This window comes from Mesoplodon mirus (genome assembly GCF_964341445.2).
Source record: "Mesoplodon mirus genome assembly, chromosome: 9".
In the NCBI taxonomy this organism is placed as follows: domain Eukaryota; kingdom Metazoa; phylum Chordata; class Mammalia; order Artiodactyla; family Ziphiidae; genus Mesoplodon; species Mesoplodon mirus.
Genome location: NC_138985.1, coordinates 13,347,022 through 13,363,593, shown reverse-complemented (window position 1 = coordinate 13,363,593; position 16,572 = coordinate 13,347,022). Strand labels below are relative to the sequence as shown.

The following is a 16,572-nucleotide window of genomic DNA, read 5'->3' as shown; positions in this document are numbered from 1 at the left end:
TCTACTGCCTGTATCTAATTTATGTTATGTGAATCATTTTTTTTAGGCTTGTCTCAATCATCTCCTATGAAGTAGTAGTCATGGTTCTGAATTGCTAGCCAAGATAAAGAATTTGGACTGTTCTTTTAAGGAAAACTTAATTCAATAAATGAGTCCTGCACAGCTCACAAAATTTCCTGGAATCTGAGTGTTGTTGCACAACTACTACCGTCTCAGTATGGGTTCTACACAGTCCCCAATTTATTTGCATCATGGCTCCCCCATCAAGGGTCAGGTACATAACGGAGTGAGGGTTATGTACACATACCAAGGTGCCAGTGCCTCTTGGAAAGCAAATAGCTGTCCTCTTCAGATTTTAAGGCAGCAGATAGGCTCTGCCCTCCAATAAAACTTTTAACCTGGCAAATACCCTAAACATAGAAAGAGAATTCTGTATTAGCTATGGTAACACAAAGTGACTTGAGCAATCTCAAATCTTCTGCTTCTGCACAGTAAAGCTTATTTCTTTCTCAGAGAGCAGATTACGTTAGATATGACTAGTCACAGGCATAGATTCTGCTCCAAACAGGTATTCAGAGACCTGTAGCTGGTGCAGCTTTTGCATTCTTCAATGCTTGGTTTCCAAGGTCACCTAGGGCAGTGACATGCAGCTGACAGAGGGAGGGAGGAAGTTCCAAGGAGAAGGAACAACCAAGTCCTAACAATCTCAGATTTGAAGTGACACATATTTCACTTTCACTCATATTCTACTGGTAAGAACTAGTCACATGGTCCTACATAGATGCAAGAGTGGTCCTGGCTAGGCATTCGTGCCCAAAAGCAAAACATTAGGCTGGAACGGGAGGACAGAAGTCTCGTAGACAGCCAGCAGCCTCTGCCACAGGTACAGATGGACAATTTAAAAATGGGTAAAGTCCACTATTATGATAATATCAAATGTTCTGTTCTCAGCAATGTTGTCAAGTAAGACACCTTTAAGATGAGAGAGATGAGAAAGGGCTAAATACAGAACCCAGTAAATGTATAAGACGTTGAGCTTAAGAATGACTTCTAGACTAAATCCTAGGACTGGGGTTGCTTGCACAAGTAACTCGCTAGAAGAAAAAATTTGGAAGCCAACCACGTGTTGTCACTGATATTTGTGTTACCAACGAAAGCACAAACTTAGTCTGCAGAAATCTTGCAACTGCTGTGAACCCTAAAGCAGTTTTTGAGCTCTAAACCTGCACCAGAAACAACAAGGTATGAAAGCCGTTTAACCCCAAGCACACCCCTTCACATGTGCTTGAAAGGGTTACAGACAAGAGAGTTGCAACCACAGAACACTACCAGGAACAGTCAGATGGGCTAACCAAGAAACTTTATGCAGGAGTAGGAGGTCTTTATATTTCCTTGCCTGGAGGATTATGATACCTACCATGGACCAGTGATTGCTCTCTTTTTCCCACTCACTTTTTCCATATGGAAGTTTTTATTGTCATCCAGAAGATAGCACCATTGTCTATTAGATATCTGGTCAGTGATGGGAATAGGGCAGAGAAAGTAATGGGTATTCTGCTGTGTTGCTAAGTAGCCAAACTAGGAAAAGTCATATCCACATGATGGAGAGAATTGCATGTGACCTGGAGATCCTGAATTTTGAGCTGGAGGTACCAACTTGTTGGGACTTTGGATCATCTCCTGTGGAAAGGAAGTGAATATGTTCTATGTATGGGAAAGTGTACACAGATACTTACACTCCCAGAGGAACAGACTGTGACAGGGCTTCAAAATACACTTTTGTTTTTCCTTCTGGTAAAAGTAACCCTAAAGTTTTAGTTGGCTGCCCACAAGAAACTGTACTTCTCAGTCTCTTTTGCCAAGGTGGGGTCATGTGATAAAATTTTAGTCAATAGCATGTGAGCAGAAGTGATACATGTACAATTTGGGGGTCATGCTGCTTGCCTTCCAGTTTTTTCCCCTTTACTTTTGGCCTCAACTGTGGATGTAGTAGTGTTGATCCAGTTTTGATCCTACAGATGAGGGCAACAACCTAAGGAATGGCAGATAGATGGAACCCTCAGTCTCTGGAAATCTCATGGACCAGACTTACCCCAACCAACTGATTTACCTACTAAGTAGGAGTTCTACCTGAGAGAAATATTTATATTCTCTGTTATGCTAGCCATTGTGTATGGAACTGAATTAATAGCCTGACACAGGTCAGAACTTTAGCCAGTGACATAGACCCAAGTCAAGTTTTAAAGCTCGGAGAAAGTGCAAGAGGCAAAAGCTTCATGGAATGTTTGAAATCTATTTCACTATTTTTTCTTATATTGTCTTCTTAGGAGAGTATTATTTTGGCCCTAGGAAAGTGCTTATTGCTATATAATATTTGTATTGCTAGAATCTAGGCAGTTTTGATGTCTGTCTTATCTTTCATGGATCAATGACGAATTTCAGGGTACACATATGTTTCTGAACGGTAACTGGTCCCCAAACAATAACCATTCCCAGATCAAGTTTTCAAATCCCGAACGACTGAAGCTTTACAGCATAGAACCACCAATGGGATCCACAGGCTGAAGGCAGTCATTCCAGCTGGGTAAATGCTAGTAAGAAGAGCCTATTCCCTTGTCCCTTCAAAATTTTCTTCTCTGACTGGAAATAACCTAGCGTAGCACTTAAGAGATAAGTTTTAGAGCTAGTCTACCTAGATTTTCATTGGATAAATTACTTAACCTTTTCCAGTAAAACGGGGGTAAGAGTTTCCACATCCAAGGGTTATAGCTAAGATTCAATTATTTATACACGTAAACATTTAAAACTAGTGTTGGCACAATAATAAGCACTCCATATGTGGATATTTGAAAACAGCATCATTGAGTCACTGGAACTACTTGTCATAGGTTGTAGATTTTTTAAAATAATAGATTACTATAAAATGTGCTTAGATTTTAACTAGGTAAATGCATAGTCTTATGACTAGGGCTTGGAATACCCCCTCCCCATGATGCAGGCTGGTGTCACACAGTCAATAAACTTCCTGGGAACCTAAAAATTGACTTCATGAGGTCACCCCAGAAACCCCTGGAGAAAACTGGCAGAAGGAAACTCACATACAGATACACAGTATTAAAGCCAAGGATAAATGATCATAGTTTTAAAAATTAAAGAACTTATTACAAAGTGATTTGCTGGTAATTCTGTAGATGTCAGATAGACCAGGTAAAAATTTCCATTTAACAAGGGATATGTTTTTGTCAACAGAAGTAACAGATAACAAGGTCAAGTTTGTGGTTAAGTGAAATATTCCATAAAGTAAATGGTACACAATGACTTAATCATTTAGACGGTCCATACATAGTTATTAGCTGTGGCTCAAAAATAAACTTGAACACAGCAATTTCTATGAAGTAAAAGATGAGGAGGATTTACTGGAAAATAATTGCAGACGTGTGCTACATAGAGAAAAATGTGAACTCCAACAGAGAAAAAGCTTTCTGTTTTTGCAAGCAAATAAATCCAGTTAGGTGATGATAATGACATATTTATAAAAACAAACAATGATTCTACAGGAACAAATTTCCTATTTTTATGTCAGTAAATCTTCTTAGATAATGGGGTAAGGATATATTTCTTAGAAATTTTATATTTGGTATATCTGAGAGAAGTACTTAAAAAGACTGAATTTTTGACAAAAATGTTATTAATTTTTCTTAATAAAATATACTGAACATAAAATGAATTAAATATCAAAGATGGTTCTATGCATCTAAAAATGGACAGCATAAGATATACAAATTTAGCAATATATCAAAGAAAAAGGAACAGAATGAGATATTTTAGAAGTTACAAAGAGCTAAAGCTTTTAAACTAAACTTATTCACATATTTTATATACAGTGTTATCCCCCATCAAATTAAGAGCACCTTCCATTTTCATATTAGCATCCTACTTAACTGCTCTCACCTGTGAAATCATTTCATCAGTTTAAGTGTGACTGGATCTATAGTTAATTACAAAGTTAGCAACTCTGCAACCCTTACATGCAAAAGATAAGACAGACTCAGGTAAGAGATGAGGTTATGTAAAAGGAAACAAAAATAAGGCTACAGAAATACCTCTGTAAATCAGGATCATGTGAGAATTTCAAAATAATATACTATTTTGTATATATATATATATATATATATATATATGATGTGTCCCTCAGACAACACAACTGATTGATGGTATATAGAAAAGCAAATCATGTAATTCAGAATATAAACCTGTGCTTGGGTGTAAATAGAATTATTGTGGACTCTTCTGTCAAGACATCAAATTTTACTATTCTAAGTCAAACTCATCATTTTAGTCCCAAAATAAAAATATTTCTGATATTTTATTTCAGTAAGCATTCTCATATCCAAATTAAAAATTAGTCATCTTAGGGCTTCCCTGGTGGCGCAGTGGTTGGGGGTCCTCCTGCTGATGCAGGGGACACGGGTTCGTGTCCCGGTCCAGGAGGATCCCACATGCCGTGGAGCGGCTGGACCCGTGAGCCATGGCCACTGAGCCTGCGCGTCCGGAGCCTGTGCTCCACAACGGGAGAGGCCACAGCAGTGAGAGACCCGCGTACCGCAAAAAAAAAAAAAAAAAAAAAAGTCATCTTAACTTATATCCTATGTCTGTCACTAAATTCATGTATTCATTTTTATGTTTTTCTCATTTTATCTTTTTTTATTGAGCTATAATTCAGATATAACATTGTGTAAGTTTAAGGTGTACAATGTGTTGATTTGATACACTTTTATGAGGGCTAAGTCAGACAGAAAGACAAATACTGTATGACATCACTTATTGGTAGAATCTAAAAAAGCCAAAACTCACAGAAAGAGTAGAGGAACCATGACAGAGATTTTTGTCCCCCAATATCTCTTCTCCCCTTCCTCCTTCGTATAGCTTGTGCTTTTTAGCTGTGTACCTGGCGCCTTGAAGCTAACTGTGACCATGAGACCACTAAACTCTGGCCAATGTCATGTGAAAGGCTTTGTATGACTTCCAGAAAGTGCCTTAAAAAGGGAGGGAATACCACTCTTAGTCCCTTAAGAAAAAACACAAGCAACAGTGGTGGACACTGCAGCAGACAATTTACTCAGAGGATGAAAGAGAAATGATAGGAGTTGTCAACCCCTTATATGTGAAGCTTCCTTATCAGTCCTGGTCTCTGTAACTGATATTCTTTGACTTGAGTGAGAAACAAACCTCCATAGTGTTGAAATCACCATTGTTTTGGCTTTTCTTTAACTGGTAGCTAATATTAGTCCTAACTGATACACTGGACTTTAATCATTATTAGCATTAAAAAACCAATAAAGTAATCATTTCAACATAAAGTGTATTTTTACAGCAATCAACAAATGTAATTAAACATATTTATAGTTAAACTTTGTATCCATTCACAAATAACAAAGTAAAAAACAAAAATACAGGTATTTTTTAAGATAATTGATCAATGAAAGCAGTTCTTTTATAAATGCCCCAAAATGTTGAAGATCCACTCTTATCTTGTTTTCTTCAAATCAACCAGAAATCTATCAAATGCTCCCTTTTTTAAATAACCAAAAAAGGATTCTTTGGACTACTTTGTCATCTGCTATTTGCTGTTTAAAACATTTTTAAAGTATTTTCAAAAAGAGTTAAGCAGCTCAAGAACAACTGGCTATCCACATGGCAAAAATATGTCCTTCTATATACTTTGCACACAGGTCCTTTTGCATTTTCTTCTAGCAAAATCCTAGCAGATATAAGAACAAGGAAGTGTCTCCCTAAGGAATATTTAAAACTAATTCAACATATGCTAGGTTCCTGTACTGTAAACCCACGTTTTTGAAATGAACAAATGAAGGAGGATGAAGAAAGAACAAATGATTAATAAGATATTTAAAAAATGTAAAATGAAATTTAGGAAATTTTTAGTTTTTTTCTTTCTTTTTTTTTTTAAGTGCAACTAATTATCTAAAATGAGTAAGCTGCCTACATTGGCATTTTGACAAGCCACTAAGTCCTGATTACAATCCCAATTACTACAGTAATTGGTACAATTTCAAGAGACACTAATAGATGAAATGTGTAGTTCGTATGTACAGTTTTTATGATGCATAAAAATTCACAAAGTTGATAGCTCTTGAAAGCAGTTTTAAGAGCACTGAGGTTAATTTATATAAATCAATTAAGGGCTTCTAAAGGAAAGCACTCATAAACTGATTGTCCAGTCAGCACATATTCAATGAAGATGTCACCGGACATGGGTTCCAGCTTTAACTCTGCCATGAAACAAGCTGTATAACTAAGGCAAGCCCCGCTAGTTATCCTACAGAACAAAGACTGTGAACTTAGCAAACGCTAAAGGTCTAAATGCGTAAGTAAATAAAGATAGTGTCTGCCCTGGAAATCACCTTCTTCAATCATCCCAAATTACTGTTGAAGAAATAGGTTCAGAGATATAACATGACTTAGAGAAAGTACACACCTATGCTGATGGCAGTTTTAATACAAATCAAGAACTTCTCTTCCCTCAGTATAATGTTCCTTTTATTATCACACAGCCAGCCTACCTACCTTCTACTTTGGAGAGGAGAAAGAGGGGAAAAAGACATATAAGTCATTTTTATAGCTTATTTCCATACATATCAACCAAGTTAGAAAACAGACAATGTATTGATATTCAGTCTAAGGACAGATGTTAGAGTACAAATTCCCACTAATTACCAAACTGCTATTCGGAATCACTCTGCAGAGGTGCCTCTATATCATGTCTGCTCTAGAGCCCTCCTTATATGGAAGCAGTAGTTGTCTCCGTGCAGTTTAAACAACCTCATAAATGGAAATCATGAGGGTGGCTAACCATCACTGACTTTCTCCTACACATTTTAGCAAATAGGAAACATATTTAATTCCTGTTTCCTCTTAACAATTCTACAATTTAACCATTTTAGCTTCCTTGTTTCACAGCTCAAGTCTGTGGCTGTTTTCCAAAGCTTACCACCACTTCAACTGATGGCAGCGGGGTTTATACCCAGGCTATTGGGTATAAACCTGCGTAACCCACTCACATCACGTAGCCCTGTTCTAAGTAGCATCTTAACACTAACAAAGACTATTTTTTTTAGACTCCATTGTGAGTCAGAGAATTCTAATTTCTACAAAACACTTTATTTACAATAATGTGGCAACATTTTTTAAAGGTAGTTTACGGAATTAAAAAAAAATGACAATTAGAGCTTCCCTGGTGGCACAGTGGTTGAGAGTCTGCCTGCCGATGCAGGGAACACGGGTTCGTGCCCCGGTCCGGGAAGATCCCACATGACGCGGAGCGGCTGGGCCCGTGAGCCATGGCCACTGAGCCTGCGCGTCCGGAGCCTGTGCTCCGCAACGGGAAAGGACACAACAGTGAGAGGCCTGCGTACCGAAAAAAAAAAAAAAAAAAGACAATTACAAAATTCTACATTTGTATTGGGTTGGCCAAAAAGTTTGCTCGGGTTTTTCTGTAAGATGATATGGAAAAACCTAAATGAACTTTTTGGCCAACCCGACATTAATATATGAAATAGATTGTTTGAGCCTCACAATTCTGTGAGTTAGTGAGGAAGTTGATTTCTCATATTTTCTCATAAACTCAGAGCCTGAGAGATAAAGTTAACCAATTTAGGAAAAAGAAATACAGGACATCCAGTTAAATTTGAATTTTGATTAAAAAACAACAGATATTAATGTAAATATTTCCCAAGTATCGCATACTTACACTAAAACATTCTTCTCTATCTGAAACTGAATTTTAATTGGGCATCCTTTATTTTATCTAGCCACCCTACAGAGAAGTGCCTTAACTAAGGTCATCATCTAAAACCTACATCTTCTGACCAACTCCACTGTGTGGAGTTACTGCTAGGTATTATTGCTTAGTCATCTGTCTAGAACTCCTTCCACATTTCTATTTCAGCTCCCTTGTCAATTGACTGTGACCTCAATTACGTTTTTTAATTTCTCACATGAAGAGAAATCTGGATTTAGGCAAAATTATTCTAGTTGATACTCACTCTTGTAAGAATGCCTACTGTTTTGCATTTTCCGAAGTATTTTTCCTTCTATCATCTGATTGATCACAACAATCCTCAGAGGAAAAACTGAGGCCTTGGTGTTCCTATTTTTCAGATTTGATGACTAAAGGTCAGAAAGTTTAGGAGACTCACCCAGTTCCACACAGCTAGTAGGGAGCTTCTAGCCTGAGGCCCAAATCTTTTTATTTGAAAATCCAATTAAGGAACATTTATTCTATTTCCACTCACAATTAAGATAATTAACCATATTTAAAGGCTATTTTGATATTTGCTTTAACAGACAGTAATCAGGGATGAGCTGTTCCACGTTAATTTGGATGGTATCAAAATGGTAAGGCTAAAATCAGACAGGAAAGTATGGCTTACCGAGAAATTTTTTAAAAAATCACTTCACTGTAAAAAGTCTTTAAACCTGAAAGAAGTGTGAAATGTGTTGAAAACACATCATAGCATAAAAAGAAATATAGGGGTCTACTTTTAATTATAATATTGTCTTAGTGTCTTTGCTAAGGAGATTTGGTTCTATTACAGCATTATTACCAAAAAGAACAACTCATTCAGCTTTAAAAAAGAGGAAATCCTGCCCCATGTGACAACATGAATGAGCCTGGAGGATATTACACTAAATAAAATAAGCAGACGCAGAAGGACAAGTACTACATGATATCACTTATATGAGGAATCTAAAATAGTCAAACTTATAGAAGCAGAGTAGAATGGTGGTTGCCAGGGGCTGGGGAAAGTGGGCAATGGGGAGGTATCAGTCAAAGGGTACAAAGCTTCACTTATAAAAAATGAATAAGCCCTAGAGATCTTCTGTATAGCATAGAGCCTGTAAGTAACAATACTGTATTGTGCACTTAAAATTTTGCTAAAAGGGTATGTTGGGCTGCAACCCGCAGGCCTGCAAGCCCTGTACTCTTCCAGCTTCAAGAAGAAAGAGCCTAGAGTCAGTGACAGAGACATCAATGGTTTAATGGATGGGGGAGCTTATGGGTCTGAAGTAGGGTCCTGGAGTGACACCCCATTGTGTACAGCTGCTGGCGGGCAGAACATGGCAGCAGGCTTTGATAGGAGGGGAGGTGGGGAGGGGAGGAGGGGAGGTTCCCAGTTACAAGGAGAACTGACATTGATGTCTAGTTGGCTCATCGGTTACGAGGGAAACCAGCAGAGAAGCATGCCCCTCACTGCCCCTTTGGTAATCTATCAGGTGGCGATGTTCTGATCTAAAGCTTAGAATAATCATAAGTTGGAGCTGGTGGCAAGTAAGTAGGCATTTACTGATTAGGCTGTGTTATTAAGAGGGAAGGTCAGTCAGGTGAGTAAGGTATAGGTGAAGCAGGGACTAGTTGAGCAGGGGATGGACAGACAGCAAGAGAACAGCCATCCTGGCTGCTCATCTCCCTGCACAGGGTAGGTCTTATGTTAAGTGTTCTTATCACAAAATATATAATAATAAATAAGAGGGTGGGGGGAAACTTTTACAGATGGAAGACAGGCTTTATGGCATTGATTGTGGTGGTGGTATCACCAATGTATACTTATCTCCAAACTCATCAAGTTGTATACATTAACTATGTACAGCTTTTTGTATGTCAAAAAATAATTTAAAAATAAAATAAAAAGAGCAACTCAGCAACAGACTCACTAAAACTGAAATTTCATTGAGTGTTGTGTTTCATAGTAGTCAAGAGAGCCATTACAGGGGCTCGGAGATCATTTGGTGAGTCAGCTTCTCTGTCAAACACTTGCTGAAAAACAAGACATTACAGAAGAGCCCAGGGTTGCTTCCACAGCTAATGTCCTGGGGGGACCACATGGATTCAGCTAAATTAAACCTTTAAAGATCTTTCCCAAGGTAAAAATGGACAAATGTCAACATATTAGGAAATATATGATTAGGGTTTAAAAAAAATTGAAGCCATAATCCCTCAATTAGATTTAAAAGAAAAAACATAAAGGATGATTTATTGGTATGTTTAAAAATTAACTGCTTTTTGTAAACAGAGCCATCTTTGAAAAGTGTGCAAAATATGATCTATCTTTCCTTCCGCTTCTTGACCCCAATGTTCTCTCTCTCCTTCCTTATACAATTTTCGTCCCACTCCCATTCCTATTTCTCTCTCATAATCCTTATGTGTCTTTCTTTTATTCATGGCATCATCAATTTCCCTCTAGTACGGGGCTCTTGGTTTCTCCTCATTATCTTAATTTTCTCTTACTTATTTTTTTCTCCTTCCTTCAACTGCTTATATATGGAATTTTGTATTGAGGTAATATATTTTAAAAGACTTAAAAGCTACATAATGCAATAAGTTATTGACAAATATAAATAATTATATTCATGTATTATTGTTATTACTTGTGTATTTATTTTTTAATTGTACTTATAAATGTCTTATAAGACCTGCTATAGGGACTTCCCTGGTGGTGCAGTGGTTAAGAATCTGCCTGCCAGTGTAGGGAACAGAGGTTTGAGCCTTGGTCCGGGAAGAACCCACATGCCGCAGAGCAACTAAGCCCGTGCGCCACAAATACTGAGCCTGTGCTCTAGAGCCCGCAAGCCACAACTACTGAGCCCGTGTGCTGCAACAACTAAAGCCAAGTGCGAACAGCCCGTGCTCCACAACAAGAGAAGCCACTGCAATGAGAAGCCCGCTCGCGGCAACTAGAGAAAGCCTGCGCACAGAAACAAAGACCCAACACAGCCAAAAATAAAAATAAATTAATTAAAAAATAAAATAAAATAAAAATTTAAAAGACCTGCTATAACTTTAAAGTTTATTATATTAGGTTTACTATGTACATGAGTAATAATGCTTTTTTTCTTTATATTACATACAAAAATTTTCAAACTCCTGCTATATGGTATTTAACATATTAATAACAAGAGTATTTTAGAAGTGTTGTATTGTACTGAACAATATTTCTGTTAAGTAGAAAATTCCACTATTATGATAACAAACTATGTGGTAATATTTTCTCGACATCAGATATTAACATTAATATTTTTCTAACATGATTTTTTCAACATTGAAATACAGAGTAGGCCTTTCGTATCCCATTGGATTTCTGCAGAAAAATAACTGTCAATGATCTTACCATCTGGCACTTGTTGCAAGAAGTTATATATCTTTACCTAATTTGAGTGCTATTTAGTCTGATAATGCCCACATACTTTTATTCACTGTTATTGCCATACAAAGATAGATATTATCTAATTTCTATTTCACCCCCTTTTCACTGTTGTGACCTTTTATTGTTAATAACTCTATTTTTAAAATGTTTAGAAAACACAAGTCTAAAAAAAAAATTCTCATATATATTGTAGCTGTTTAAAGCCAAATTACCTAGCATGTATCCCATAACTCAGGTCACGCTTTGAGAAAGTAAATGCATTTGTGCTTGCCACCTTGTTCTGAAAGGTGGAGAAGTTAAAAATACCAACAGACATTTCACTTAAAGTGTTTTCAATAGGTTCTCGGGATCTACTAGTGATTACTATTTCATTTTCATTATAAACTTACTTCTCCTTATCCTTTTTTTATAAGAATAAAGGACATTACAAAAGGGTTTATTCATGTTAATTTGTAAAATATATTCATCTCATTTTAACAAATCCACATTCACTTATTAAAGAAAAGCATCAATACCTTTCACATAAAAGCAAAGACTTGAAATCTGGAAAGAAATATTTTAATTCGTTTCTAAAAGTTCTATTCAGTTCTCTAATGTGACTCATGGTCCAACTGCCTTAGAATTGTTTTAGGTTTCATGATAACCTCCTGTTCCCGGTCCATAGATACCTGCCCACGGTCTCACTGCAGCCCACCTGATTCCATGGGCCAGCTGCTTCTCAGGTGTTTTGGTTTAAAATAATTTTGGTAGATACAGAGCCAAGGAAGGAGGAATTCTCTTTCCTTTTAAAAGTAGTGTGATAACCATCTTTTACCAAGTAAGAGAAGGTAACAGAGTGTTCAAGAAGAATGAAGTCCGGTACTTACAGTTTTATTTGGTACCTCCTGATCACTAAGCACTTACCTGGATAATATCGTGCCAGGCCTGTGGCACTGCCAAACACCTGCCACAACAATGAAGGATCTTCCTCCCGATTTTTCTTGAAAACTTCATCTAAGGCACTCGTCCAGTTGAGTTCATTTAACACAATTGTTGCTACCCCCAAAAAATAAGAAAAATCAATTAATTCAAATTTGGAATTAATAATTGAACCTGTCTTCCTTTACTTGCAAAATACTGTTATACATTTTCATTGCTTTACCTATAAAAGCGCTCTAATCTGGTGGTGATCAAAAGTTTAGACATGGAATCATTTCTTCAAATACATGTTTATATGATGGTGGCCCTATTGACATTTTAGGGCTGGGTGATTTTTTGTAGCGGGACCTGTTCTGTGCTTTGTAGATGTTGAGAAGCATCTCTGCCCTCTACCCGCTAGAGGCCAGTAACATTCCCCCAGGTGTGAGAGCAAAACTGTCTCTAGACATTGTCACATAACCCCTGGGGGGCCAAATTACTTTCTGTTGAGAACCACTGTGATGCATAAAACAGGCAGTATCAGAACTCTGCTGCTGGGAAGTATCCCTTGCACTGAGGCAGTTCTGAAGATGCTTACAAGGCACCTCATGACACAGTGTGACCACGACAGCCCTCAGTAATTTTTTTGTGTGTGTGGGGGGGGGGGAGAAGGAAGGATTTATTACTTGCAGCAAGTAAGGACAACACCAGGGATTTTCCCCAAAGCACTGTCTCCCCAGACAGCAAAACTGGGGAAGTTTTAAGCTAAGGGTACATGCATATTCACGAAGGGGCTTGAGCAGAGGAGAATTCAGCATAGCTCAATATTGATGATTCTCTGTGATACACTAACATAGTTTGGTCTGTTACCTGAATTAAAAAAAAAACCCAAAACAAACAGATGTTTGTTACTGAGCATACTTTACTAACTGTGCTTATGTAACAACCAAAAATGCGTACATGTTGATAAAGAAAAACTCATTCAGAGGCTTGACAATATCAGTGTTAGAACTAAGAAGTGGCTGATACCTTATCACTACCTTTATGAACAGTAATTTTCTTTTTTCTGGTTAGTTCAACTAATAACTAGAGCATGGTGCTAATAAGGGAAAGATCATTGATTCTGATACCTACTTATAGCGACTGACTGATCTGGGATAGGTATCACAACCATATGGCAGTCATTATAATGAAAGAGAAACAATGATAATGTGGGATATAACATGGGCTAAAATAATATATAATTTATAATTATGGGCCTCCATGATCATAGCATCCTATGTCTAACATATTAAAATTCTAACTGGCTTAGGATATTATTTTCCCTTTATGCAAAAAAGATGACATAAGATAATTTCATCTTTTTTGGAGGGGTCTTTATATGTAAAATATGCACCATGCCCACAAGCAGATTAGCAGATTGGGACACTCTGCATTTGAGAATCTATGACCAAGTCTAAATAGTGGACGTGAGGTTGGGATAAGGAGTGGAGATACTGCTTAATTCTTCCCATTCTTTTCTGTGACCACAGCAAGTAAAAGAAACAAATGTGATCATGGTTAGATCACACACAAGATTTTTTAAAGGGAAAAGGAAAAAGAGCTATCAAGAAAGAGGCACAGCATATGTATTTATAAAGTTTATCATTTACCAAAAAATGAAAAGCAAGTATACTGTGAAATTGTTCTGGGACCAATATATTCATGCATTTCTCATTACTGAAAACTAACGAGATTTCCATCTTTATGGATGTGATTACCTTCAAAAAGATCAGTTGTGTGTGTGAATATTCATGAGCTGGGTCAGATCCACAGTGCATCTGAGATACTAGTGAATTCATATTCAAAAGCATGATCCAATGAACACTGAGTGGCCAGTTATGTGAAAATTTATATTCACACAGATAACCTGAACTGATACTCACTATTCATGAATATTTATGGTACTATACACAACATCACAGAAAAAGAGGGACATCCTACCTTTTTTTTAAACATTCATGAATTTTAGAGTAATATTCTACTCAGCAAAATAATCATGTTTATTTATGTCCCAGATAGTTAGAATAGATTGGGGATTAATGAAGTATATCTCTTCAATTTCCTTGGCTCCTTAATTCACATTAAGCAACAACTGATATCTAATTATTTTTAATAAAGTTTTATTTGTTTACAGGGCTGCTAATTTTTTTCTCGTTTTATTTGATGACAATGACTAAGTATTAGGTTCTGATACAGTGATTGTGAATTGTACTTTTATGTACTCAGGGAAAAAGTCAGGCTCTGGAATGTTCTTACCATCATGGTGATATGTTTTAAAGTTGTAGTTTATATATTTGAAAATTCTTTTTCAGATAAGACATTGCAGAATGTTTTTCTCAAAATGTGTTCATATGCAAATGAGCAAGGTGCATAAATATTTTCAGAATAGACACTTGAATGATTTACTCAGAATGAAAGAAATGGTATTGTATGTGTATCATATGAGCAAGGTTTATAAACTTGATGACAGTGTGAAGCAAGTAGTGAGGGTACAGATACTTCCATTTGTCATTGTGTATTTACAGAAACTCTTGAGTGCAATCATTATTCTAATAGCCACAATTTTTATTGGCATGTCCAGAGCAAGAAATCAAAATTCAAAAGGATCTGCCAAACGAGTACAAAATTAGTGCCACCTCTTTAGAGGAGAGTTTGGCTGTAGTTGTCTATCAACATGCACCGTCTTTAATCCAACAATTCTACTTCAAGGGATTTATACTATGGATAAAAACATAGTAAAACACCAAAACTACAAGGTAAAATAAATTGCTGCAGTAGGAAATTCTTTTTCTTAAATTATACTGAAAGCAACTAAAAATGTAAAAGAAAACATGTAAAACATCAAAGCAAATAAACAAGTATGAATACCATTTTAGATCGTTCTTGGTGATTTGGCTATACTTTTTGGATCCACATTATGAACTACATTTGACGAATAAATATATATTACTTAGGTATCCTATAATAAGCAGATTTTTATCTTCTTAACCTTCTAAAAATTAAATACCTAATCCAGGATTACTAAAATGCCCAGCATTTCCCCATTTCTACTTTATTAGCAGAACTCAGGAAAAACAATAATTAAATAACTGGGTCATTTGCAGATGGTAGCATAATAAAACGAATGCAGAATACTACCCATGCTAAAACTTTTAAAATGCAATTATTTTTCTGTAAGGCACAGTCTTTATATAAATGTCTAGAGCAAGAAATAAAAATTCGAAGGATTTTATTTAATTGCAGAAACACTGGTATAAACTAGTAGCCAAATAATATTTCTTAAAATAATTCCAGAATAAGTGATCTTTTTAAAAGGACTTGAAATAGTTCTTGGCCACAAATAAAACTTTACATTTTATTTGGACAGATATACTCAAGAATATGGGTAATAGTTCTGACTGGTTTTCCATAAATTGTTAGTCAGTATTTAAAATTATATCATATTTAATTTTCTCAATTATATACTGGATATGTATTGCATGATTTAATATACTGTATACTATACTCATCCATGTCCTCCTTCTCTTACCTCCTAAAATAGTAATGTTTTACATTCACACATTCAAACTTCTAATGTCTTGCTTGAATGGAGTGCATGAGTGTACACAGAAATTCATGAGTGGCTTCTACCTTTTTCACTGTGTAAGACAAACTGGTCAATCGTGATCTAGCCTTGAACCTACTGCCAATTACTAATGAACTTAGCTAAGTGTCTTATGTCTTCTTTCAGAGTAAAATTAGTCCTCATCTCTGTCAACTTTTAAGAAATGAAGATTTTTATCTTTGTTTGAAAATTAGAGTTTGTGAAAATAAGTCTTTCATAGATATCCAAGGCTAAGCTTATTAAAAGCAGTGAATGCTGGGAAGGCAAACCTTGACTTTGGGGCCTCTATTCTGAATGGTATAACAGCATTTCACTGATAATTGATTCAGAACACCAAGCATACGTCTCTATTCTTCTACTTAGTTTTCAGAAACAGGGCCTTGACATTCAGCAATTCTCTGTTTTGGAGGATTCTTTTGTTCAATCTGGCTTCTCAAGGGACGAAAGAAAAATCTAATTTGTAACAGCACAAAAGAAGCACCTTACATTTGCTGCTAATTCTTCTAAAATACGTGACATATCTGTATCTTGTTTATGACATGAATACAGAATTGCTGACAAGTTCGGAATCCAATTTTCTCCTACAAATTTCAGCCATGAAGTGTTGCACTATTGCTCCCTTTTAAGTTTGAGTACATTTTGTTGACTTATTCAGGGTTCTGGGCCTCACCATGCACTGAAGGCACTATATAACTATTTGAAAAACCTTAAGGTTATTTATAACGTCAGCTACGGCTTTGAAATGAAGTGGAAATATGCTAGAAAAAAGAAGAGAAACATTTTTTAAGATTCACTTAAAATATAAAA

General features: G+C 36.3%; 1 protein-coding gene across 4 annotated transcripts in view; it reads right to left on the bottom strand.

The window, feature by feature from the left end:
• Positions 1–16,572, bottom strand: part of CACNA2D1 (calcium voltage-gated channel auxiliary subunit alpha2delta 1) — a 499,056-nt gene that overhangs the window by 128,186 nt on the left and 354,298 nt on the right. For all 4 annotated transcript variants that reach the window (XM_082632141.1, XM_082632142.1, XM_082632144.1 and 1 more), the window contains one exon: positions 12,126–12,257. In XM_082632141.1, the coding sequence (XP_082488267.1) occupies positions 12,126–12,257 (132 nt within the window). The remainder of the gene's footprint in view (positions 1–12,125; positions 12,258–16,572) is intronic.